Source organism: Mauremys reevesii, linkage group 11 (assembly GCF_016161935.1).
Source record: "Mauremys reevesii isolate NIE-2019 linkage group 11, ASM1616193v1, whole genome shotgun sequence".
Classification (NCBI taxonomy): Eukaryota; Metazoa; Chordata; order Testudines; family Geoemydidae; genus Mauremys; species Mauremys reevesii.
The window spans coordinates 12,497,960-12,524,988 of NC_052633.1; the positions used below are offsets into that span (position 1 = coordinate 12,497,960).

Genomic DNA, 27,029 nt, shown 5'->3' on the forward strand with positions numbered 1-27,029 from the left:
GAAAGAGACAATATGGGGTTCTTTGCCCCTTTCTTTAATAGTCCAGTGAACCTCTGAACTGGATTCTTCTGAGGGTTATCCATCAGGGTAAAGCTCATTCAAGCAGTGAAGAAGGTGACATGGAGTCTGATGGTGAAGGAAGCTCCAGGTTCTTTTCTCCTCCACCTGTGTGTTTGCTGAAATCCAAATTGTTCTGTTCCCGCTATCTCTTCCCCCTCTGTCTTTAGTGCCCTGTTTACTACTTATATGTAAATTGAGGTAAATACACATCCCTTTGTTTATAATAGACCTGTTTAACAATTTTTACCTAGGAAGGGCTGTGTGGTTTTGAATATGTGCTAGTATCATATAGGGAAATTCACAACTTCCCAATATTATATGTGTACATACATTTCACCACAATATTATTGACCAGTACGTTTTTATTTTCAAATGCTACCTCACAGCATATTTTTACAAAGATTATTACAATGGTGTGTAGGGTATGGATACGGGGGGGGGTTTATGTCACAGTGACAAATTGAAATGCGAAAATATGCATCCTTTAAATCAAGAGTCGCAAACCAAACCATGACCAAAAGAGAAGGGATTTATGGCAGTGAAGAAGATGAGTGCTGTAATATCTGCATTAAGAGTTAAATAAGTCATCTCAATAATTTAGAGAAATACTTGCTGTCCCCTTCACTCAAATAAAGGAATCAGAAAAAACAAAAAGTTGAAGATTTGGCTATTAGTTCTTTCCAAACCTTGTTTCCTCTGAAGTAATTTTAAAAAAGCACAGCAAGGGATATAAAGCACATAAAAGGACCTTTTTCACAGAGGATGCTACAAAATTCATTGAATAGTTACACTAATTTCTTCCTTTTTTCAAAGTCACAGAGTAAGTACTTTTTAAAGATACAGATATAGGTGTTATTCCAGAAGGTATTATATACTCTGTGTTATTAAAGACCTCTGCAGAAGATCAATGTGCTAAAATTAGTTGTTGGGCTCTACAATACCAGCATTTTTAAAAGCTCTCAAAACATCAAATTCTGCCAACCTTACACTGAGTTAGAGGAGACTGCTCTCCTGGTTATGTTTTACATAGTGAACCAGATGGCAGAATCAGATCCAAATTAGGTTTCTAGGTCATGATCCCGCCACACTTACTCAGGCAAAGTTGTCCTTACTGACATATGTAATTTCATTGTCCTCAATAGAACCAAAATGTGAGAATAAGTATTCAAGTGATAAAACTACAAAACTGAATCCTTAGTTTGTAGCTGCCACTAAAACATCTGAAATACAAGTATAGTAGAACCACTATTTTATGAACTAATTGGGGATTGAGGAGTTTATAAAACTAAACTGAACTTCTTAAAATTACAGTTGGTATCATGCATAAGTTGCAGTATGATGCATTGCATCACTTCCTTCTTCTCCTTCAAACCACTGCAAGGCAATTTTCAATGCCTTGAAAGCATTGGAATGTGAAGGGATGTTGACTTGTTCTTCAGTGACATCCCTTTCATTATGTGATTATCTTTTTCCAGGACAAATGGTTTGTATAACTCGTTGTTCACAAGACTGGTGTTTGTAAAGTCGAGTTTCCACTGTATTTTAAACTGTGTATTATATAAGGTTCTGAATTACACTAGATGCCTTCCTCATAGTGTATGTGAACGTTTAACAGAATGTTTTACCTCTAGTCACAGGGATCTCACTGGCACGCCCAGATTCTAAATTTTGTAACGTAGCTTGTAAACCTGTAACCTAAAGAGTAAAAATAAAGAACAGTTATCAGGATAGGCTTTTGTACCCTATAACTACCAGTATAGAAGACGGAACACACATACATAAATAAGCAGTAAATACCATGTACAATTACTGAGTTATCTAACTCGCTATCTCTGTTTAACTATATAAAGATTTTAAATTACTCATCTCATTCCATTTCTTTTTCAAGAAATAGCTCGAATATAACTCATTTTGAAAATATTTAATCCTACAGTGATATAAAATAATCTATCCAGAATTTCTGGCGGGAATTTTGCATATTTATTAAAACAATGCAAATATAGACAATGTTATGGGCCATATTGTGATATCAACTTTTAATCATAATTTTTCACTGAATTAAAAGTTAACCTGATGACACAATATGGCTCACAGAATTGTCACAATAAAACTGATCACACAATACTGTATATTAAGGAATGCCGGTCATCCTAGTAGCCTAGGATGTGGTATACAGTCCTGTCATGTATAAGATCTTTCATTTTCATTGCATCAAAGGATGATTTTGCAAGATATGCATTTTACTATGCATTTAAATGATTGATCCCTTCTTCTGGGTGTCAATGTATTGGCCATAACCCTTCTTTTCCTCTAGGACATTTTCCTTCATGTAGACCTTTGTTCTCAACCCATCCCTGTGCTAAAGGGGCAAGATATTATCTCTATCAACCTACAGATCAGATGAAACTAAAAGGGCCAGGGACAGGCAAAAACACAACCTTTCTCCATTTGGAGGACAAAGGTGTCTGTGTCTGGTACCTATCACTTCAGGAAGCAGGAGTTTTAAGATCATTCCCAAGTAGAAAAATGCACTGTGTAATTCTTTAGGGTCTGAGCTAAATTATTTGGAGTTTAGCAATGATCTTTGAAGGCTGAGATCATAGAAGCTTACTGATACTGCATCTCTACAGTTAAGTTTTGAAGTACCTGAAACTATTGGAGATAAATGGACATACCTTTCTTTAAACCCTTTTGACTGACAATATTTGATTAAAACTATTGTGGCAGCTAATAACCTTTAAGGATGGTTTCCTGTGCAGTATCCATAAGGATTAATAGAGCCCTGTGTGGATACAAAACTTGTATCCACATCCGATCCACAATCCACAAACATGGTCCACAGATATCCACAGATTTGCAGGGCTCTAAGGATTAAAATATTATTAAAATTATAGTACTTTGATACAGTTTCAGTGCAAGTCATCTGACTAGGTCACAGTTCCCCTGAGGTTTCATTCACAAACATGAAAGCTGAAAGAATGATTAAAAGAAGATTCCAGTACGCCCATTCCTGTTGTTAATTTGTTTAACACAGTCCTTCACCCAAGTAAAGTCCCTGTTCAACTTAAGGTTGGTTTAGTAGAAAGGACAAATTCCAGTCTGTATTAGTGATTTTGTCTCACTGATACTGAGTTGATTGTAAATACTTCCAGTTTAAACCATTAATAAAATTTTGTCTCTTCAGCTACATAACATCAGCAAGGCACTTGAAGACAGATATGACTTTAATATTCTGTCTGGGTACGTTAAACTAAAGCATCAAGATTCCTATAGCAACTTCAAAAGAACAAAATATTTGTAAATAAGTCACACAAAACTCAGAAATAATCTAGCTTATTCTTATTTAAACAAAAATTATGACTCAGCTGCAAGTATGTTTCTCCCAGTGTAGCTGACTATGTTTTTACCTGACCAACTGCTCTGTCTCTCTCCAGGCTGGTTAGCATTTTCTGTCTCAGTATAGTCTGGTATTTTTCAGTCAACTGCTTCAGCATTGGCTCATATGATGCATAATGTGCTTTCAGCCTATGAACAATAAAAGCCAAATGTATTTTAAAGGATGACTGAGTTAAATCAGCAATTTCCATCTAAATAACTTTTTCCCCATGTACTATGGAGAAGAATAAAATGTAGAAAGGTCAAAACACAGGACACAGCTAATGTTATTTAGCATGCAACCACCCCACTGGAGCGCCAAGGAAAAAATATTTATGTACCAGTCGTTCAGTAATAGGATCTGTATATCCTGCCACCAAAACCTTTTGAAGTAATCTATCCAGTTTTGTTTTCTGTTTTCAGCAACTCCCCTAGTCTTCAAAATACATTAAATGCATTATATAGATTAACCTTTATTAATCTTTGCTTCCTTCTTAATCTTTGCTTCCTTCTTGTAGATGGATGTTATTTCATTAGGAGAAAGAAAAATGCAGACAGGATTTGACAACCAAGTAGGCTACTAATTTAGAGAAATCAGCTACAATATGAAATTTTGTAGCATTAATTACAGTAGAAACTATATTTGGATCCCTTCCTCAAATTAACAAGAAGCTAAGTCACCCATACCATCTCATGAATCAAAGTATGAGAATGATATATTTTTCAGGATAAATTGTTCAGCTCAATACACAACAATTAACAATTTCAAGAATATTGTGTTTTGCCAGAATCCTCGCAAAAAGAGACAAAACTGGGATTTTTCTTGCAGTAAGATAGACTGTAAAGTTAAAATGCATATAAAGTGAGTCAGCCAAAATCATGAAGGGTGTTGAGAGGTACTTAATTAACATCCGCAACTCCCAGGATTTGGCCCAAAGCTTGTTTTAAAGTTGATCCACTCAAGGAAGAGATTCTAAAGAATTATCACAGTTGATTGGTGATACATCTACAACGCAAAAAAACAAAACAAAACAAAAAAACAGAACTCTGCAGCAGCGGATCTCAGAGCCCTGGTCAACTGACTTGGGCTCCTGGGACTTGCACTACAAGCCTAAAAATAGCAATGTAGACATTTCCACTTGGGCCGGTCCCTGGACTCTGAAACCCATCCAGAGGGGCGAGTCTCAGAGTCCAGGCTCCAGCCCAAAGGGAAACATTTACATTGCTATTTTTAGTCGCATAACGTGAGCCCATCAAGCCTGAGTCAGTGGACCTGGGCTCTGAGACTTGCTGGCACATTTTTTTGCCTTTTTTGGTTTTGCAATGTAGATGTATTGGTCAGTAACCTAACCTTGGACAGCAAGGAATGGCAGGTAATACTAGCCAAGGGAGAGGAGCACAACATTTCCAGGAGCAGCAGCTATTCTGTAATGATGAAATTATGGAAATTAATATTAAAGAAATCACAGGGAATATTCATATAACACTTTGGGTTTATTTGCACCTAAAGCAATTAAAATCCCAGGTAGAAAGCTCAAGTTTCAGAAGATCATTAACAAGGATAGAAAAACTAATTAATGAAAAGACCACCTCAAAGGGCCTGACTCCCACAGGTACAACAACTTGTCACTGATGGATCTAGAAGATAAGACTACCTTGATGGAAAAATTGATCTAAAAACCAGATATCACTTTGTAACAATGGGAAAATATCCAGAGGAAAGCCAATAGCTCATCTATTTTTTTAACCATTAAGGAAAATTACTACAAAATACTTTACCAATAGTACTTCACTCCATTTAAAATAAGGAAAATATACAAAAAAGGAAATCATAAATCCTGCAGAAGGTGATGTGGAGGAGTTAGGGACCTTTCTCTATATATAGTGGGAATGACCTATGACTATTTAGACTTAAGGTGATAGGCAATCACCTGCCAAGTGGCTATTTTTTGGCAAAGAAGGGGAGCAGTAACACATTGATCTACATTTTAACAAACAGCAGCACGGATCCTTTTTCACCATGAGACTCCTAGTCTCCATCCTCACAGCAGGAAGGAATTTTATCTAGAGGTAATCCACAGGAAAATGCATTTCACAGGGGGAATGGACTATACAGTGAGGGGCAAGAACACCCCAAAGCTTCTCTTCCTACCTATCTCTCTTTCTTTTTTACCTAAGATGACAAAGGAAGCAGCCATTTGACTTTGGGAGAGATCCTGACCTGCAATTTTGTCAGCCCTGTGGCTGAGAGTATGTAGTAAGAATTTTACCTTGAACCAAGTCTGGTTTCTTAAATTTAGTTAAGAAAGCATTTTCTCTATATTTCTCTTGTAACAAATTCTGACTTTAATGCCTTATAAGTGTACTCACTTAAAAATCTCTCTTTGTAGTTAAATACATTTGTTTTATTCTTTAAATCAAAACTAATCCAGTGTTGTGAATTTTTTGAGCAACTCCAATTAAAGTAGCAAATTGTTGTATATTGTTCCCTACAGGGGCAATGGATCTAAAATATCTGAATTGTCCCGGAGAGAGCTGGACTGTACAGAACACGTGTTCTGGGGGGAAATTCAGGACTAGGAGTGTGTTGGGGTAACCCTGCAAGCAGTAGCCAAGGCTGCTGGAAGCCAAAGGGTGGCTAGTGTGCTGTTGACAAGCTAAGAGTTGCTGAACCAAGTTGGAAGCTACAACAGCAAAGCACGGTGAGGTGACCAAGTTTTCAGAGGTGACACAGCCCCTCACTGATCAGGATTGCACACCAGACTATCACAAATATCACCTGCCTTTGGGAAACATTTTGAGGTGTTCACATGAAAGATGCTGTTTAAGTGCAAAGTACTATTTGCTTTTATATACTTCCAATCCTTCTCCTTCATTCTACCTATCAATGTCATAATGTACTTCTTTTTGTTTCTTTTAGACATTTTTGCTGTACACAAAAAGAAGTACATTATGACATTCTAAGATTAGATCAAATCATAGTCAACAACTGTCAAGGGCAAGAAATAATGACATTTAAAAAAAGAAGATTGATTTAGTTGTATCTAACTCAAGTTGAAACAAATAAGTGAGCTTCTTCAACCACTATGAAAAAAAGGAATTGACAGTCAAGGAACGTTACATGCTTTATGTACCAAAAATAGTCGCTGTACGTATGTCTCCTTTCTGTGCATCCTAGGAAGTTTCCTCCAATTTCTGAAACACTGGAGACATTTGAATTTTAGAGGCCTAGGTTATCATTTCTCTGCTTTCAAGGCTGGGCAGAACTGCCAATTATCAGAACTGCTTTGGTCTAACAATTTAAAATTCAACCATGATATAACATTGCCAAGTAACAACTCAAACTCACTTAGTTTTCTGTTAAATGACAGTAAAAAAAGATCAGTTTGCTTACCTTTTAATATCACTAATGAGCCTGTTTTTTTCCTGGACCACTCGCTTATGGTTCATTCGATGGAAATCACGTCCTTTCTGTATTTTTTGCAGAGCCTCCTTAGCTTTGCTGCATGAAAACACAATGTGAAACTTGTAATACAATCTCTTGAAGACTGGAACTTGGGAGACGATGATTTAAGAAATGGATAATGGAATACGGAATCTTTTAACTCTATGTCTACATTGTCCCATAGTTGAGACTACAGTTGTGTGAATAGCAGTGTGTACTAAAGTGCTGTACTGTCACTCCTTGTAGCGAGGTGGTCACTCTGCTCCAACCCTGAAGGCATTAAAGCAGCCCTGGAGAGGGCTGCAGCCAGGGGAAAAGGTAGGCTGATGGGAAAGCAGCCACAGCTGTGGCCAGCTTAATCAGGGCCCACCTGACCCTTATAAGAGGGCTGTGGGCCAGAAGCTAGGACACACACTCTCTATCTAGCTTCTTGAGAGAGAAGGACCTGGCTGCCTGGGAGCTGAGAAGGGTATCTGTGGTGGAGCAGTGGTGGGGAAGGGCAGAGGGAGCTGGGGAGCTCCAGCCAGGAAAACCCCCAGGCTGCAAAAAGGGCCAAAAAGGTACTGGGGCTGCAGAGGGGCAGCCCAGAGATGGGCAAAGGCAGCAGGTCCTAACCCCCTTACCGATGATGAGTGGTTTACAGACTGCAGTTGGCCCCAGTGAGCAGCGGCTAGATGACGACTGGCAGTAGCCACTGAGGCAAGATGGGTTTAGAGGGTTGGGGGTTCCCCTGGGAGGGTAGACCCAGAGCAAGGGGGTACTGTGGTGGGCAGAACCCCTGGGCAGAGGGCAGAGGGGTGTGGGAGGAACACAAGGCCAGCGGCAGGTGAGACACTGGCCTGCAGAGGGCGCTCCGGCCTGGAAAGAACTAATTCCTGAGGCAACCAGCAGGAGGCACTGCGCCAGTGAGTCATTGCCCTGCCACACTCCTCCATGTGGATGCTGCAGATGCAAACTATGAGGTTCCTTGTTCACATTAGTGTAGTTCTGTTTGAAGAGGACTATGTTAAGTAGAAACCTTTTTGTTTCCCCTTGTGGATCCTGCTGGTGTGGTTACAGTGCAGCACTTTGCTACCCACTGCTACTCACATCCCCGTAGTCCTAATCATAGGGCAGTGTAGACAAGCCCTAAATCACTGATTCAAATCCATCCCAGATTGGCAGTGACTGAAATGAGGAGAAAAAGTTGGTGGCCTCAGTCTACTTTCTACTGAATTGTGTCTGCTCAAGAAAGAACACCATCACAATGCTACTCATATGAGAGACTGAAGACTTGGCTATCATGAAGACCTTGTTCATGAAAATGATCGTTCCAGGTGGATTGGTGGTTCACAGTGTGGAAGATCCCACTGCATCTGTAGCATTGCCAATTCTCTCTCTTTTGGTGGGCACGTATGTCAGAAATTTTAGTGTAAGGGCTGTCAGTCTTGCTCTCGTCACAAGCAGTTAGCAGAATTTGAGGCGGGAAAAGCAGGGCTATTTATAGAACTAGGCTGGGATTGTCAAAGGAGCCTAAGGGAGTTAGTCACTCAGTTCCCATTGAATAGCAATGGAATTTGGCACCTAATTCCTGTAAACTCTGAAAAACCCAGCCCTAAACTTTGAGCCATCTGTAATATAATGAGGAACCTTTTAGAAACCACGCATTTGCACGCCAACATCTTGCCTTTACCTACACACTGTATGCAGCACCTATCATTGTATGAAGTGTTGCACATAATGAAAGAACAAAAAGGCGTTTTTCTCTGCGGCAAAGGCAAGCACATTTTTATGGGCTTTTGGTGCAGTGGGAAGGAAGTCAAGCAAGGGTTCTATTTTTTAAATGGATTATCAATTCTGAGGAAGGTTTTACACGTTGATAGTCTGACTTCAGCTGCAAACAGGATATATAATTGTATGCACAGTTTTGAAAGTCGGGACCTTAATCTCTTGTGCCACAAGTAGATTAGATTCCTATTTGTAAAATGAGAACAATAGATTTCCTCACATGGACACTGTAAGGCTAACTTAACTGATGTTTGTAAACCATGTAAATATAATCAGACTTAAGGCTCTCTTATTCACTGGTAAGTATTACTATTATTATTACTACAATGTATATACAAACCAAAGATCTACACATCCCTAATGACCTAATACATTCCCACCACATCAGGTGCTAGAAATTTTATAACTCTTTGCAATACATAGTGGTTGGGGCCTTCTGTGGTTAAGGGCACATTAGACGTGATTACCATTAGAGATATACACACACAGTCCATAGCCTCTGTTTAAACAATTGGGGAAATGGTTTAAAATGTCTACAGCTGCAGGTAAACATAGGATCATGGGACTGGAAGGTACCTCTGAAATCAAAGGCCAAAGCCTAAAGAGATTCAAGGCATCTCAGATCACCAAGATAACCAAGATTTAATATTCCAACTGAAACTGTGATATATGACTTGACTGAAAAGTAACTAATATACAAAGAAGGTCATATCTTCAGCTGGGGTAAATCAACATTGAAAACAATGGAATTATGCTTCTTTGCCCCTGCTGAGATCAAACCCTCCATGTATGTGTTAGTTAAATAGATGGATTTAAATCAACAAATAAATCTTAATTCATGTATTCAAATACATTGTTTTCAACATTTCCTTATTTGTATACTATATAGCTAGACAAAATATCCTTGCTATAGCAAAAGAAGTGTTACAGCAGAAGACAAAGCAACTGCCTTGCCAACCAATCAGAACTTGACTTCAATGGAACTATACTAATTTATACAAGCCTAGAATCTTGTCTGGAAAATACAAGGGACAGAAGAGGAGAATGAAGATTGTTGGGTTTTTTAATCTCTACAGTCTCAAACTAAATGCAATTTTAAGCTGATTTCCATGACTTTCAGATGGTTAATTTTTAGAACTACAACACATTATTTAAAAAAAAATCCCTAAAATTATTGATATGCCTAAATTTCAGTTTAACAAAGTTTTTGCATGGTATTTAATGTTTGTGGAGGTATTGTTGGAGTAGAAGGGGCATTTCTGCACATATGCTATATTTCTTTTAGTGTTTTCTCTAGTTATTTCAGTAGGCAGATAGAGGCTTTCAGACATTGGACAGCCTATTAAAATGTATTATTTATTGTGCACAGGAATTGAAACTGATCAAGAATTTCTCTTTAAAGGCTGAAAATCCATGGTGAAATGTGTGAGTAACAGTTAGGAATCTAGTAAGTGTGTCTACAGTTGCTGTACAATCATTTTAATACAGTATTAAAACAACAACATTACTTTTAGTTTTAGACACTAAAGCTCTTCCTGTGATGGTTAAACAACATTAAAGCAGGAGGAAATTGGTTTGCAGTCTCTTACACTGGGCCCCCATACTGGTGGTGTCACAAATAATGTCCCTTTTCAGCAAGATGATTGTCAAGAACAGCAAGCTCAGAAGCAACAAATTTAATTAGAAGCTATTTTCAAATACATTTCACAGCGATGCATCTCACCATGAAAACTTTCTGTCTGATACACTGAGTATAATGAGTATTATCGTCTAATCAGTCTAATCAGCACTCCCTCGGTATGTTCAGCTGGAAGCATTGAAAAATTAAGCTTAGTATCACCAATGAGGAAAAAGGCTGATCATAGAAGTCTTCCAAGTGAAATATATGGTATAGTACATTTCACCCAGCACTGGGACTTGGGATATACAGGACAGATCCTCAGCTGGTGAGCAGTGTCATAAATCCATTGAAGTCAATGGATCTGACAATTTATACCAGCTGAAGATCTACTCTGATGAGTCAGAAGTTCGTTATTATATTGTGCAAACCGGAGCATGCTCTCTTCTACAGAGAAAAATCTGTAGATGATACCATCAAACAGGCAAAAATATCAAAGGGTAAGATTTTGCTTTTCTTTCTTTGACTGCAGCTTGTCACTCCTTCCCTACCTACTTAAATGGGAGTAGCTGGTTGCCTGGTTCCCACCTCCCCTCCACCCCACCCCACCCCACACACACACACAGACACAAGGGAGGCTGCACAGAAGAATAAAGGGATGGTTTTACTCACAGTTCATCTCCCAATAAAACCCATTAGATGTCAGTGCAAATCAACATTGAACACACATGCAGAAAAGAGTTATCAAAAAAAGACTGCAATGTAGTTCACCACTGTATCTCTCCATTCTACAGTCTGAATGTAAATTACTGAGGATATGTCTTCACTACCAGCTGGATTGGCGGGCAGCGATTGATCCAGCAGGAATCAATTTATCGCATCTAGTCTAGACGCGATAAATCGATCCCCGAGCGCTGTCCCTTCGACTCCTGTACTCCAGCTTGGCGAGAGGCGCAGGCAGAGTTGACAAGGGAGTGGCAGCAGTCCACTCACCGTAGTGAAGACACCGCGGTAAGTAGATCTAAGTACGTCAAATTCAGCTACATTATTCACGTAGCTGAAAGTTGCGTAACTCAGATAGATATCCCCCCCCCCCCCAGTGTAGACCAGGCCTGAGTGTGACTACTGTATATCTTGTAAAAATCAGCTACTGTGGATCCATATGCACAGATACAGTCAATAAATGTAAACATATATATTTACACAGATACCTACTAAACAAGACCTAAAAACAGTACAAGTTTTACATTTGAAAGGACTACAGGATCAAATGTATAATGAGGAATTATTATTCTCCTTTACATGCCAACTTGTTGCAATATGACAATTTGTAACATTTTGATACATAGCATGATATGGTAATTTTTCATCTATCCCTACATATTACATTTTCATAATCCTGTGGAGTATTTTGTTGAGACTACTGGATTTTAAATATTATCAACTAAAGCCAAACAAACTGAGGCAAAAGAAATTCAGACTCAGCTCTCTAGACAGAGCTGAGAGATACTTGGCAATTTCCTTCGGCTTTCAGTCAGGGCCTCATCCATAACTGACTCTGTGCAGAGGCACAGAGAAAATAGAAATGTATTAATTCCATTAAGAGTTTGATTTTATTTTCTCTGGAGCATTTGCTATTTAAAAAAGAAGGCAGCGGCATGCCATTAAAACTAACAAACCTGGCAGCCAGTTTATAGTTTTCCAGTTCCTTCTTTAATCTTCCGTTCTCCATCTCCAAATGCTGATTGTAGGTGTACATATCTGGGACAAATCCAATATCTTTACGTTCAATTGCACCTTTCTGCATCAGTTCATACCTAGAATAAGATAAATGGGTAGATGTTTTACTTTAAGTTCCTTTATCTCCCCCACAGTATTTTCCTTCCCATGTTCACATTTACATTAACTATAATCACTAACACACATAGCAGCCTTGTTGAAAAATTCTCGTTTATACTCAGACTTAGTGATATTACCACTCATTATGTTATGTCCTATTTTGGTCCCCTTCATTTTAGCACTTTTTCATAACATTTAAAACACATTTTATTTGTAGCATATGGCCTTAACCTCAACGGTTGTTCTTTTCCTTCCTTTCTTCTGGTCCATGATTTCAAAAGAAAACGTAAAGAAAAAATATTCACCTCAAATTGTACCCCTTTAAAAGTAGCAGTTTCCAAAGATACACAGTCCTTTTAGGTCTAGTCGTCTTAAACACACGCTTGTTTTTCTGAAGGCCTCTATGACTCAAAAAAAAAAAAGCTATGGAACATGTGCTATCAATTGTCCCAAGCATAGAACTCATAGTTTACCTGGAAAAATGTCCCCTTCTCCTTCATTTTACTAACTCTTTCATATCAGTATTACATTTTTCTCCTGGATTATTTTTGAATCTGCTAATCACAAACATTTCCCATTGTCCAATGTGATATTTATACATTTTTCTTATTAGCAGGCCAAATCTTGAGCCTATGAGCTTCCGTGATGTAGAACTCTATAGCCTGTGTGCCACAATTGCAGACCAAGCCATACCTTAGCCAGTGAACAGTGATTCTTAGGTAGCCATGTGGGGAGGAATAGCTCAGTGGTTTGAGCATTGGCCTGCTAAACCCAGGGTTCTGAGCTCAATCCTTGAGGAGGCCATTTAGGGAACTGGGGTGAAAATCAGTCTGGGGATTGGTCCCCCTCTGAGCAAGGGGTTGAACTAGATGACCTCCTGAGGTCCCTTCCAACCCTGATATTCTATGTACATTTGCATAGTACTCATGCAGCCTCTCTATCATTTTTGCAACAGTGTCTGTGACTTTACCCAATCTAAGTATCAAACTCTTTAGAGCAATTCAACCCATGGGGATGATGTTATTGAAAACGCAGAACCACCTAGCAGAAGGGCAAGTTCCACTGTGGCTCACTGACACTACGAAAAGATAGATTATGCTATCCACGAGAGCAGCATCTCCTAAGTGACTGCTTCTGTCAGAGTTCTACTTGAGCTAGGAGTCAGTATGAACTTCAAGATTTGCCAAGACATTTAAAAAACACATCCACACACAAACTCAAGATCCTATGGGCTCCAGTTAACTCAAGGTGCCTCTGTACCAGAAGAGGTTCTAAAGAAGTTTCCCAGGTTCCACAGCCACAGTGACTCCTCCCTAGTGCACAGGGTATAGTACATTGCTTTCTTGGCTCTGACTGGGTAATCTGGCTCCACTCTCAAGGACAGCAGAGCAGATCCTCAGCTGATGTAAATGGCCATAGTTCTTTTGAGGTCAGTGAAACTATGCTCCAAGGAGCTGTGCCAATTTACAACAGCTTAGCATCAGCTCAGTGGAGCTGTATCAATTTACACCAGTTGAGGATCTATCCTACAATCCTTGGGTCCATCAAATCTGATTACCATATAAAAATGTGTTGGGGTTGAACTTGCTAGAGGAAATCATATCAGCATGTTTTGCCTTCCCAAAATGCAAATATACTGAATTTGCACAAATTTTGTATGCAATTATTATGCATAGCAACATCAGCAGAAATTAAAAACTAGGAAGGATATACTGTACACTAGCTCCTGAACTGGACTCAAACAGCAGGCTTCAAATGAATAATTGTAGTGGATTTCAAATCAATAAAACACACTGGAGAAAGCTAGAAGTTCTGTAGACCATCCTACAGAGGGTGTAAACCATTTAGATCAGCTATCTCAGTGACTGAAAAAAATATGTACATTTACTCCCATTGGAAGGTTTCAAAGGATGAAAGTGAATGTTAGAAATTATTGTTTCCATGTGTATGTGCTCTGCCAAGGTCAATTGCTTATCTGTGATATCTGGGTTACCTATGGTTCCTCATAGGAGTAGGCACTGCCATTCATAGCTAGGAATGAGACTGTCACTCATACATCTTTTTACCATCCTTGAAAATATTCAATAATATTTAACCAAAGCTAAATTAACACTAGCATCACTTTTAGTTTTCATATCCAAAATAAGCTTTTGATATCAGGTAGGCTAACCACACTACCCAAGTTAACCTACAAAGGAACTATGACCATATTATGCCTTTTTTTTTTAAATAAAGCTCTCATAAATATCAAGGGCTCTTTTTGCCAAAAGCAATCTCAGCCATATATGGCTTTGTCACTTGATGCTAATAAAACATTGGATACTCTAGTTTGGTAATACTTGCATTTAATATTGTGAAAACTATGTTTCAAGAAGAACTTTAAGATGGCACCAAACAGCTTATTTTAACACTAAAACCTCCATTTTGTCCTGGTCTTATACTTTTAAGTTTGCTCTGCAACACAAGGCAATGCTTCCCCTTTTCCTCATTATTTTTTCATTCAGCACTAGAAATCTTGGCAGTTACCACAGAGTAACTCTCTAATTCAGCAGGGGGGAGTCAGAGTACCAAAGGAAAGATAATGTTTAATATGAACCTCTTTCTCTTCCTTCAGTTAATAAGCCGTGTAATATCAGATTACTGCATGAACTGGTCTTTTTCCTCTATGCGCTTTCTATCTAGTTGTATTAACTTTTCATTTTCATGGCCCAAGGAAGACTTGAAATATTTAGGAATCACTCTAAGAAACCCAAATTAGTTAGAGTTAATATATCCCTGCTCTTTGGTAAGGTAAAAATGAATCTTAGAGCTCCCTTTTTCAGTTTGGGGTAGAGGAAGAGAACAATTAAAATTGGTCTCATTATCTTGGCTGCATTTAAATTATCTAGGACACTATTATATATTCTCAACATTCTCTAACAAGAGAGATATTTTCCAACATATCTAAGTGATTTAATAGAATTTGGGTTCTTATGACATTTACATGCTATTGAAAATTCCCAGCCAAAAATCAATCAGGGCCATACTGTACTTTCCTTTTTAATCAGAACTCTCATTTGATTTCAATGGAACATTATGTCCATTTTACACAAGGAAAGAGTGATGTATACAGAGATTACGGTCTAATGAGCTCATTTTCAAGAGGTGCTGCTACTGGAGTCATGGCTGATCAGTGCAACTGAAAAATTCAGGCCCTGGATGCCTCAGGATGAGCACCCAAAATTAATGGTAGGTCTAAGTCACAAAGGAAGTGTCTGGCAAAACCAGGAATTAATACCAGATGTCCATTATTTGTGTTTCATAATTTCATGTTTTATAATCAAACTCAAATTCTCAAATGAAACTAAGCTGCACACCATGAAAGTATGGACCTCGTGTCATCTAATAGATGGGATAAATTCATTAATACGTTACCAGCTAAGTTAAGTGTATGAGTAGGTCACACTACAAATAGCCATTATTAAATCCGGGTTCAGTGCGGCAAGCCCTTCACATGAGTTGCCCCCAAGTCAAAGTGCACAATGCTACCCTTTCCTGCCCAGTTAGATTTGCCAGCTGGTACATGGTGGGAGCATTACAGCCATGGCCTCTCCCTTTTCTGCCCGCTTGATCATGATAGGAAAGTATTAGGTACCCTTCCCCTTCTCCACCTAGAACTGCAATCTGTACAGCAACACCACCGCTGGACAGAGGAGGAGAATCTTTACTCTTCTGTACTGCTCTGCAAGGCTATGTGTTAGGGATAGAAAGATAAAGAAATGCTATATCTCAATTCTATCTCAGATAATTGCATAATTGCTGGCTACACTAGCTAGAAACCTATGAGTGTCATGGGGTAAAACCATCAATACCACCAGTTGGAGATTCAATTTCTATATACTCCTTTTGTCAGACAAATTTCTCAACAGAATGCCCTAGCATGAAAGCCATCAACTTTCTATATGAAGATACATAGGACATGGATAATTGATGAAGTTAGCTTCTAGCAGAGCTAAGAATCCTGAAAGAGATTTTTCAGAATTAATTGTATTTCATTAAAATTAACATGCTCTTCTCCAAGACAACCATTAAAAACCCATGTCTCATTACTTTTTCAGTGAAAAGGGGGGAAAAGCATGCTGCTAGAGCAGAAAGTGTGGTTAGGTCTTACTATGTTAAATTTGGCTGGTGAAAATTCATAGAGTATTTATAGCTACATAGTTCTCACTCATTTCTTTTAAAATTTGAAAAGGAATTGTGAAACAAATTAAAGTGTGGTTAGAGCCAGACATATATAGTACAGGTGGGCATTCTTCTAGCTCTTCACCATGGCTTATAGAATCATAGAATCTCAGGGTTGGAAGGGACCTCAGGAGGTCATCTAGTCCAACCCCCTGCTCAAAGCAGGACCAAACCCAACTAAATCATCCCAGCCAGGGCTTTGTCAAGCCTGACCTTAAAAACCTCTAAGGAAGGAGATTCCACTACCTCCCTAGGTAACCCATTCCAGTTCTTCACCACCCTACTAGTGAAAAAGTTTTTCCTAATATCCAACCTAAACCTCCCCCTCTGCAACTTGAGACCATTACTCCTTGTTCTGTCATCTTCTACCACTGAGAACAGTCTAGATCCATCCTCTTTGGAACCCCCTTTCAGGTAGTTGAAAGCAGCTATCAAATCCCCCCTCATTCTTCTCTTCTGCAGACTAAACAATCCCAGTTCCCTCAGCCTCTCCTCATAAGTCATGTGCTCCAGCCCCCTAATCATTTTTGTTGCCCTCCGCTGGACTCTCTCCAATTTATCCACATCCTTCTTGTAGTGTGGGGCCCAAAACTGGACACAGTACTCCAAATGAGGCCTCACCAGTGCTGAGTAGAGGGGAATGATCACATCCCTCGATCTGCTGGAAATGCCCCTACTTATACAACCCAAAATGCCATTAGCCTTCTTGGCAACAAGGGCACACTGTTGACTCATATTCAGCTTTTCGTCCACCGTAACCCCTAGGTCCTTTTCTGCAGAACTGCTGCCCAGCCATTCGGTCCCTAGTCTGTAGCAGTGCATGGGATTCTTCCGTCCTAAGTGCAGGACTCTGCATTTGTCCTTGTTGAACCTCATCATATTTCTTTTGGCCCAATCCTCTAGTTTGTCTAGGTCCCTCTGTATCCTATCCCTACCCTCCAGCGTATCAACCACTTTTCCCAGTTTAGTGTCATCTGCAAACTTGCTAAGGGTGCAGTCCACACCATCCTCCAGATCGTTAATGAAGATATTGAACAAAACCGGCCCCAGCACCGACCCTTGGGGCACTCCACTTGATACCGGCTGCCAACTAGACATGGAACCACTACCATTGATCACTACCCGTTGAGCCCAACCATCTAGCCAGTTTTCTATCCACCTTACCGTCCATTCATCCAGCCCAGACTTCTTTAACTTGCTGGCAAGAATACTGTGGGAGACTGTATCAAAAGCTTTCCTAAAATCCAGAAATAGTACATCCACTGCTTTCCCCTCATCCACAGAGCCGGTTATCTCGTCATAGAAGGCAATTAGGTTAGTCATGCATGACTTGCCCTTGGTGAATCCATGCTGACTGTTCCTGATCACTTTCCCCTCCTTTAAGTGGTTCAGACTAGATTCCTTGAGGACCTGTTCCATGATTTTTCCAGGGACTGAGGTGAGACTGACTGGCCTGTAGTTCCCTGGATCTTCCTTCTTCCCTTTTTTAAAGATGGGCACTACATTAGCTTTTTTCCAGTCATCCGGGACCTCCCCCGATTGCAATGATTTTTCAAAGATAATGGCCAATGGCTCTGCAATCTCATCGGCCAACTCCTTTAGCACCCTCGGATGCAGCGCATCCGGCCCCATGGACTTGTGCTCGTCCAGCTTTCCTAAATAGCCCCGAACTACTTCTTTCTCCACAGAGAGCTGGTCACCTCCTCCCCATACCGTGCTGCAGAGTGCAGCTGTCTGGGAGCTGACCTTGTCTGTGAAGACAGAGGCAAAAAAAGCATTGAGTACACTAGCTTTCTCCACATCCTCTGTCACTAGGTTCCCTCCCTCATTCAGCAAGGGGCCCACACTTTCCTTGACTTTCTTCCTGTTGCTAACATACCTAAAGAAACCCTTCTTGTTACTCCTAACATCTCCGGCTAGCTGCAACTCCAAGTGTGATTTGGCCTTCCTGATTTCACACCTGCATGCCTGAACAATACTTTTATATTCCTCCCTGGTTATTTGTCCAATCTTCCACTTCTTGTAAGCTGTTCTTTTGTGTTTAAGACGAGCAAGGATTTCACTGTTAAGCCAAGCTGGTCGCCTGCCATATTTACTTTTCTTCCTACACATTGGGATGATTTGTTCCTGCAACCTCAATAAGGTTTCTTTGAAATACAGCCAGCTTTCCTCGACTCCTTTCCCCGTCATGTTATTCTCCCAGGGGACCTTGCCCATCAGTTCCCTGAGGGAGTCGAAGTCTGCTTTTCTGAAGTCCAGGGTCTCTGTTCTACTGCTTTCCCTTTTTCCTTGTGTCAGGATCCTTAGCTCGAAATAACCCAAGTACCTATGACATGAGATTCTCAAGAAGACAGACGACCAACTGTGAGGGTATGATTTAAAGCCCAACAGTGTCTACCCTGAAATCATGACATTCAATATGCTTGCAATACAAGCCATAAACAGATTCAGGTCTCCGTAAATGTTTTGAAGGAATTGGGTGGTGTGACGATTCTGCAGTTGTTAGCTAATGGATGTGGGGATTGATTGATTAGCACGATAGTTCATCTTTGGATATCAGATAAAATGTTCAACACCTTTAATATTTAAGATGACATGCTGTCACACTACGATTCTTATTGGAAATCTCAGCAGCAAGGTCAAGAAAGAAGAGAATATAGAAGTTTAATTACCTCTTTACCCTCAGAGTAGCCACTCCAACCTATCACTGAGACAGATTAGTGGAGACTTGCAGTGCCATGCTGTGCCTGTCTCTTACATACACAGCTTCAGTATAGCTGGATAAGAGTTATATATCCATTAACTGCAGTGCACCTCAGCAGCCTTACATTAAAACACTCAGTAGCATGAATACAGTGAAAATGTAATATGTACTGACTAGTATATACTCACTACTAGGGAAAGATTTTGTTTCCTTCTGATTTAAATTATGTAAAGTGCACTCTGACATTAAAGTTACAGGTGCTCTATAATTGCATAGGGTTACAAACACACAGATATTTAGATAAAATATATGGCCTTAAAGACCAGAATGGGTTGCTCTGAATTCCCTCCAATGAAGCAGGCAAATCTGCGTCCTTTGTTTTCCTTCAATAGGGCTAGATTTTTAATGTATAGTCCGGCCAACATAGGCAACACATTGTTGCACTGCCCCTTGCATAGCCTGGGTGGGAGATTGTGACTCAATCATAATTAGTCTCCAGGTTTCTCTGCTGCGCCAGGAAGGAATGATAAGAACATAAGAACATAAAAAAGGCCGTACCGGGTCAGACCAAAGGTCCATCTAGCCCAGTATCTGTCTACCGACAGTGGCCAATGCCAGGTGCCCCTGAGGGAGTGAACCTAACAGGCAATGATCAAGTGATCTCTCTCCTGCCATCCATCTCCATCCTCTGACGAACAGAGGCTAGGGACACCATTCTTACCCATCCTGGTTAATAGCCATTTATGGACTTAGCCACCATGAATTTATCCAGTCCCCTTTTAAACATTGTTATAGTCCTAGCCTTCACAACCTCCTCAGGTAAGGAGTTCCACAAGTTGACTGTGCGCTGCGTGAAGAAGAACTTCCTTTTATTTGTTTTAAACCTGCTGCCTATTAATTTCATTTGGTGACCCCTAGTTCTTGTATTATGGGAATAAGTAAATAACTTTTCCTTATCCACTTTCTCAACATCACTCATGATTTTATATACCTCTATCATGTCCCCCCTTAGTCTCCTCTTTTCCAAACTGAAGAGTCCTAGCCTCTTTAATCTTTCCTCATATGGGACCCTCTCTAAACCCCTAATCATTTTAGTTGCTCTTTTCTGAACCTTTTCTAGTGCTAGAATATCTTTTTTGAGGTGAGGAGACCACATCTGTACACAGTATTCGAGATGTGGGCGTACCATGGATTTATATAAGGGCAATAATATATTCTCAGTCTTATTCTCTATCCCCTTTTAATTATTCCTAACATCCTGTTTGCTTTTTGACCGCCTCTGCACACTGCGTGGACATCTTCAGAGAACTATCCACGATAACTCCAAGATCTTTTCCTGACTCGTTGTAGCTAAATTAGCCCCCATCATGTTGTATGTATAGTTGGGGTTATTTTTTCCAATGTGCATTACTTTACATTTATCCACATTAAATTTCATTTGCCATTTTGTTGCCCAATCACTTAGTTTTGTGAGATCTTTTTGAAGTTCTTCACAATCTGCTTTGGTCTTAACTATCTTGAGTAGTTTAGTGTCATCTGCAAACTTTGCCACCTCACTGTTTACCCCTTTCTCCAGATCATTTATGAATAAATTGAATAGGATTGGTCCTAGGACTGACCCTTGGGGAACACCACTAGTTACCCCTCTCCATTCTGAGAATTTACCATTAATTCCTACCCTTTGTTCCCTGTCCTTTAACCAGTTCTCAATCCATGAAAGGACCTTCCCTTTTATCCCATGACAGCTTAATTTACGTAAGAGCCTTTGGTGAGGGACCTTGTCAAAGGCTTTCTGGAAATCTAAGTACACTATGTCTACCGGATCCCCCTTGTCCACATGTTTGTTGACCTCTTCAAAGAACTCTAATAGATTAGTAAGACACGATTTCCCTTTACAGAAACCATGTTGACTATTGCTCAAGAGTTTATGTTTTTCTATGTGTCTGACAATTTTATTCTTTACTATTGTTTCAACTAATTTGCCCGGTACCGACGTTAGACTTACCGGTCTGTAATTGCCAGGATCACCCCTAGAGCCCTTTTTAAATATTGGCGTTACATTAGCTAACTTCCAGTCATTGGGTACCGAAGCCGATTTAAAGGACAGGTTACAAACCTTGGTTAATAGTTCAGCAACTTCACATTTGAGTTCTTTCAGAACTCTTGGGTGAATGCCATCTGGTCCTGGTGACTTGTTAATGTTGAGTTTATCAATTAATTCCAAAACCTCCTCTAGTGACACTTCAATCTGTGACAGTTCCTCAGATTTGTCACCTACAAAAGCCAGCTCAGGTTTGGGAATCTCCCTAACATCCTCAGCCGTGAAGACTGAAGCAAAGAATCCATTTAGTTTCTCCGCAATGACTTTATCATCTTTAAGCGCTCCTTTTGTATTTTCATCGTCAAGGGGCCCCACTGGTTGTTTAGCAGGCTTCCTGCTTCTGATGTACTTAAAAAACATTTTGTTATTACCTTTGGAGTTTTGGGCTAGCCGTTCTTCAAACTCCTCTTTGGCTTTTCTTATTACACTCTTGCACTTAAGTTGGCAGTGTTTGTGCTCCTTTCTATTTGCCTCACTGGGATTTGACTTCCACTTTTTAAAGGAAGTCTTTTTATCTCTCACTGCTTCTTTTACATGGTTGTTAAGCCACGGTGGCTCTTTTTTAGTTCTTTTACTGTTTTTCTTAATTTGGGGTATACATTGAAGTTGGGCCTCTATTATGGTGTCTTTAAAAGGGCCCACGCAACTTGCAGGGATTTCACTTTAGTCACTGTACCTTTTAACTTTTGTCTAACTAACCCCCTCATTTTTGTATAGTTCCCCCTTTTGAAATTAAAGGCCACAGTGTTGGGCAGTTGAGATGTTCTTCCCACCACAGGGATGTTGAATGCTATTGTATTATGGTCACTATTTCCAAGCGGTCCTGCTATAGTTACCTCTTGGACCAGCTCCTGCGCTCCACTCAGGATTAAATCTAGAGTCGCCTCTCCTTGTGGGTTCCTCGTACCAGCTGCTCCATGAAGCAGTCATTTAAAGTATCGAGAAATTTTATCTCTGCATTTCGCCCTGAAGTGAAATGTTCCCAGTCAATATGGGGATAATTGAAATCCCCCACTATTATTGGGTTCTTAATTTTGATAGCCTCTCTAATTTCCCTTAGCATTTCATCATCACTATTACTGTCCTGGTCAGGTGGTCGATAATAGATCCCTACTGTTATATTTTTACTAGAGGATGAAATTTCTATCCATAGAGACTCTATGGAACCTGTGGATTCGCCTAAGATTTTTACTTCATTTGAATCTACACTTTCTTTAACATATAGTGCCACTCCTCCCCCTGCACGGCCTGTTCTGTCCTTCCGATATATTTTGTACCCCGGAACGATTGTGTCCCATTGATTGGTCTCAGTCCACCAGGTTTCTGTGATGCCTATTATATCTATATCCTCCTTTATCACAAGGCACTCTAGTTCACCCATCTTATTATTTAGACTTCTGGCATTTGTGTACAAGCACTTTAAAAACTTGTCCCTGTTTATTAGCCTGCCTTTTCTGATGTGCCAGATTCTTTTTATGTGATTGTTTATCATCTGATCCGGCCCTTACATTATACTTCTCATTCCTCTGCTCCTGACTATAACCTGGAGATTCTCTATCATCAGACTCTCCCTAAGAGAAGTCTGTGTCCGATCCACACGCTCCTCTGCAGCAGTCGGCTTTCCCCATCTCCTAGTTTAAAAACTGCTCTACAACCTTTTAATGTTTAGTGCCAGCAGTCTGGTTCCACTTTGGTTTAGGTGGAGCCCATCTCTCCTGTATAGGCTCCTCCCATCCCAGAAGTTTCCCAGTTCCTAATGAACGTGAACCCTCCTCTCTACACCATCGTCTCATCCACGCATTGAGACTCTGCAGCTCTGCCTGCCTACCTGGCCCTGCGCGTGGAACTGGGAGCATTTCTGAAAATGCCACCATAGAGGTCCTGGATTTCAGTCTCTTCCTAGCAGCCTAAATTTGGCTTCCAGGACATCTCTCCTACCCTTCCCTATGTCATTGGTACCTACATGTACCACGACCACCGGCTCCTCCCGGCACTACACATAAGTCTATCTAGATGCCTCGAGAGATCCGCAACCTTCGCACCAGGCAGGCAAGTCACCATACGGTTCTCCCGGTCATCACAGACCCAGCTATCTACATTTCTCATAATCGAATCTCCCATTACTAACACCTGCCTTTTCCTAGAAACTGGAGTTCCTCTCCCGGAGAGGCAACCTCAGTGCGAGAGGCAACCCCAGAACCATCTGGAAGGAGGGTCCCAACTATGGGAAGGTTTCCTCTGCTCCCATTGACTGCTCTACTTCCTGGGCCCTTCTTCCTCCTCAACAGCACAGGAGCTGTCTAAGCGGAGGTGGGACAATTCTACAGTGTCCCGGAAGGCCTCATCAACATACCTCTCTGCCTCTCTCAGCTCCTCCAGTTCCGCCACCCTGGCCTCCAAAGTCCGTACATGGTCTCTGAGGGTCAGGAGCTCCTTGCACCGACTGCACACATACGCCACCCGCCCACAGGGCAGGTAATCATACATGCGACAGTCAGTGCAATAAACTGGATAACCCCCACTCTGCTGCTGGGCTTCTGCCTGCATTGTCTCCTAGTTAGTGAAAGGGTGGTTTACGGAAGTGGTTTTGGAATGTGGTTCGGTTTACAGGTTTTAGGGGGGGGCCACGGGGAAGGGGTTAGGGCTGGCGAGGGGCTCCCACTCCCTTCCCACTCCCCTTCTAAACTCCCTTGCGAAACTCCCTGTTAGCAGCCCCTGTTCGCAAAGCTGAATGATGCTGCATTAGGTCTATACTCAGTGTAGCAAATTTTCCCCCAGTGTGCTGGTGCAACTGGACAAGGGAGGATGTTGCAACTCTACAGAGTCTGCTTTCCTCTCACACGGCTACCCCATAATACATGTAGCCTATACAAAAGAGAGGGCATGCTCTGCCCCTTCCCCTCCCCCCCCGCCCCCAGTCTGGCATGGCCACACAAGCCAGTCTATGATTTTGTCCATACTAAGTAAAGGTACATTAGCAAATTATTTACCTGTCCCCCAAAGTACTTGGAGACAGCCCATCTTTCACCCAAAGGCTGAAACACAACCGGTAAACTGAGGAATTCTTAAAAAAAAATCAGGTTTCAGAGTAGCAGCCGTATTAGTCTGTATCCACAAAAAGAACAGGAGTACTTGTGGCACCTTAGGCCTGGTCTACACTAGGAGTTTATGTCAAATTTAGCAGCTTTAATTCGATTTAACCGTGCAACCGTCCACACCAGGAAGCTAATTAGTTCGACCAAGAGGGCTCTTTAGTTCGAATTCGGTACTCCACCCCGACGAGGGGAGTAGCGCTAAATTCGACATGGCTATGTCGAGTTAGCCTATGTGTGGACGGAAATCGACCTTAGTAGCTCCGGGAGCTATCCCACAGTGCACCACTGTGTTGACGCTCTGGACAGCAGTACGAGCTCAGATGTTCTGATCAGCCATACAGGAAAAGCCCCAGGAAAATTTGAATTCCTTTTCCTGTCTGGCCATTTTGAATCTCAATTCCTGGTTGGACATCGGGGCGAGCTCAGCAGTACTGGCAGCGATGCAGAGCTCTCCAGCAGAGGAGTCCATGCAATCTCAGAGTAGAAAGTGGGCCCCAGCATGGACTGACCGGGAAGTCTTGGATCTGATCGCTGTGTGGGGCGATGAGTCTGTGCTTTCGGAGCTGCGCTCCAAAAAAACGGAATGCAAAGACCTACGAGAAGGTCTCCAAAGCCATGGCACTCAGAGGATACAGCCGGGATGCAACGCAGTGCTGCGTGAAAATCAAGGACCTGAGACAAGGCTACCAAAAAATCAAAGCGGCAAACAGACGCTCCGGAGCCCAGCCCCAGACATGCCGCTTCTACGAGGCACTGCATGCCATTCTCGGTGGGTCTCCCACCACTGCCCCACCAGTGACCGTGGACTCTGAGGATGGGATAGTGTAGACGGGCAGTTTCTCGGCGATGTTCGCGGATGGGGAAGATGAGGAAGGGTTTGTGGAGGACGAGGCAGGCGACAGCGCTTACAATACTGCTTTCCCCGACAGCCAGGATCTCTTCATCACCCTCACAGAGATCCCCTACCAACCCTCCCTGGCTGTTAACCTGGAATCTGAATCAGGGGAAGGATCAGTCGGTAAGTGCTATAAACATGTAAACATTTATTTTTTAAAAAACAGGAATAAAAACTATATGAAAAGAAGGTCAATACATATAGGGATCGAACAGAAATCCCCTTGGGACAGTTCCACGAAGCTCTCGTAGAGGTACTCGAAAAGCCTCCGCAGGAGGTTCCTGGGGAGAGGTGCCTTATTGGGTGCTCCGTGGAAGCACACTCTTCTGCGCCAGGCCATCCTCAGGTACAGTGGGAGCATTGCCTCGACCAGCATGGCAGCATAGGGCCCTGGTCTGTGCAGGGATTCACGCAGCATGCGCTCTCTGTCTCTCCTAGTGACCCGCCTCAGGGTGATCTCGCTCGGCGACTGCTGCATCTAATTAGGGGAATTACTGTAATGTTACTATTGTGAATGCTTGACTTTTCCTTTGCATAACAATGACCGTCGTTTAACAGCCACGTGGTGGAGGCTGCAGAGGGAAAGCATACAGGGATCTTTCCCGGGGACAGCCGCGAGGGGCTGGAACAGGGTCAGACTTTATGCTTTCCAGATTGCCTGCAGCAGGAGGGCACTGCTATCCATTAACTGTTAAGCAGCCTAAAGTTTATGGCTTACCAGGCCTGGCTGCTACACGGATTCTGCTGTCCTGCCCCGCTTGTCCGATCTCCAGTGCAAGACCCCAGGCAATGAAAGTGAATGCCGAAAATTCGAACTTGTCCTGAGAGCACATGAGATAGGTGCCCTGTATGGTCTTGTTCACAGAAACTGAGTAGACTGTGTTCAGTGTTCGCAAACATGTATCTTTGCAAGGAAATCACTTCCTTTTTCCCATCACACAGCTGCGGCTCTTTCCCGAACTGCCCCGGCATCCCCCTCACAGAGGCTGGCGCACATTAGGCGGCGAAAGAAAAAGACTCGGGACGAGATGTTCGCTGAACTGATGGCCTGCTCCAGAGCCGAGGCGGCCCAGCAGAGCCAGTGGAGGGAGACCCTCTCTCAGCAGCAGCGCTCACACGAACGGGAGGACAGGTGGCGGTAGGAAGACCAGCAGGCGACTCAAACGCTGCTTGGACTAATGAGGGAGCAAACGGACATGCTCCGGCGCCTTGTGGATGTTCTGCAGGACCGCAGGCAGGAGCAGAGAGCCCCCCTGAACTGTATTTGCAACCGCCCCCCCTGCCACAAAGTCCTGTCCCCCCCTCACCCAAAATCACAAGAAGGAGGGGTGCTAGGGGCCGTGAAAACTGTCACTCCACCCCAGCAGAGCGCTCATGTACCAAACAGCTCTCATTCCCTAAAGTATGAGAATTGCTTCCCTTCCTGGCTCACCCAATCCCAAATCCCAGTTTCATCCCCCAACTGTGTAGTTGAGTATTAAAAATAGTTTGCTGTTCATTACTGTTTCCGTCATGTTTCTTTGCAGAAGATTTTTTGTGAAGGGGAGATAGGGGTTTGTTAATTGCATAGGACAGCCACCATTACCAGGGTACAGACATGGGGGCAGGATCAACAGCAGGTCACACACAGAGTGCAGTCACTAGGCACCCGGGTCACTATGGGAGGTGTCTGCTGCCCCAGGTCAGTCTGGGAGGTGTATGCTGCCCCAGGGTCCGAGCGCCTGGCATCCACAAATGGCAAGGCTGGCTGCCCTTACCATGCCCTTCCACCCTAGCCATGAACCTCTCGGATGCCCTGAGCCCCAGCCAGAGCCATCATCCTCCTACACCTGCTCACCCTTCCCACAGACCCCTCACCCCTTCCTGCAAACCCACCCCTTCCTGCACACCCTCCTGTAACCGTCCTCCC

General features: G+C 41.9%; 1 protein-coding gene across 3 annotated transcripts in view; it reads right to left on the reverse strand.

Moving 5' to 3' along the window:
- SPAG16 (sperm associated antigen 16) overlaps nt 1-27,029 on the reverse strand; it is a 738,799-nt gene that overhangs the window by 682,471 nt on the left and 29,299 nt on the right. For all 3 annotated transcript variants that reach the window (XM_039494401.1, XM_039494402.1, XM_039494403.1), the window contains exons 5-8: nt 11,945-12,082; nt 6,830-6,937; nt 3,468-3,585; nt 1,686-1,755 (exon numbers count right to left, since the gene is read on the reverse strand). In XM_039494401.1, coding sequence (XP_039350335.1) covers nt 1,686-1,755; nt 3,468-3,585; nt 6,830-6,937; nt 11,945-12,082 — 434 coding nt within the window. The remainder of the gene's footprint in view (nt 1-1,685; nt 1,756-3,467; nt 3,586-6,829; nt 6,938-11,944; nt 12,083-27,029) is intronic.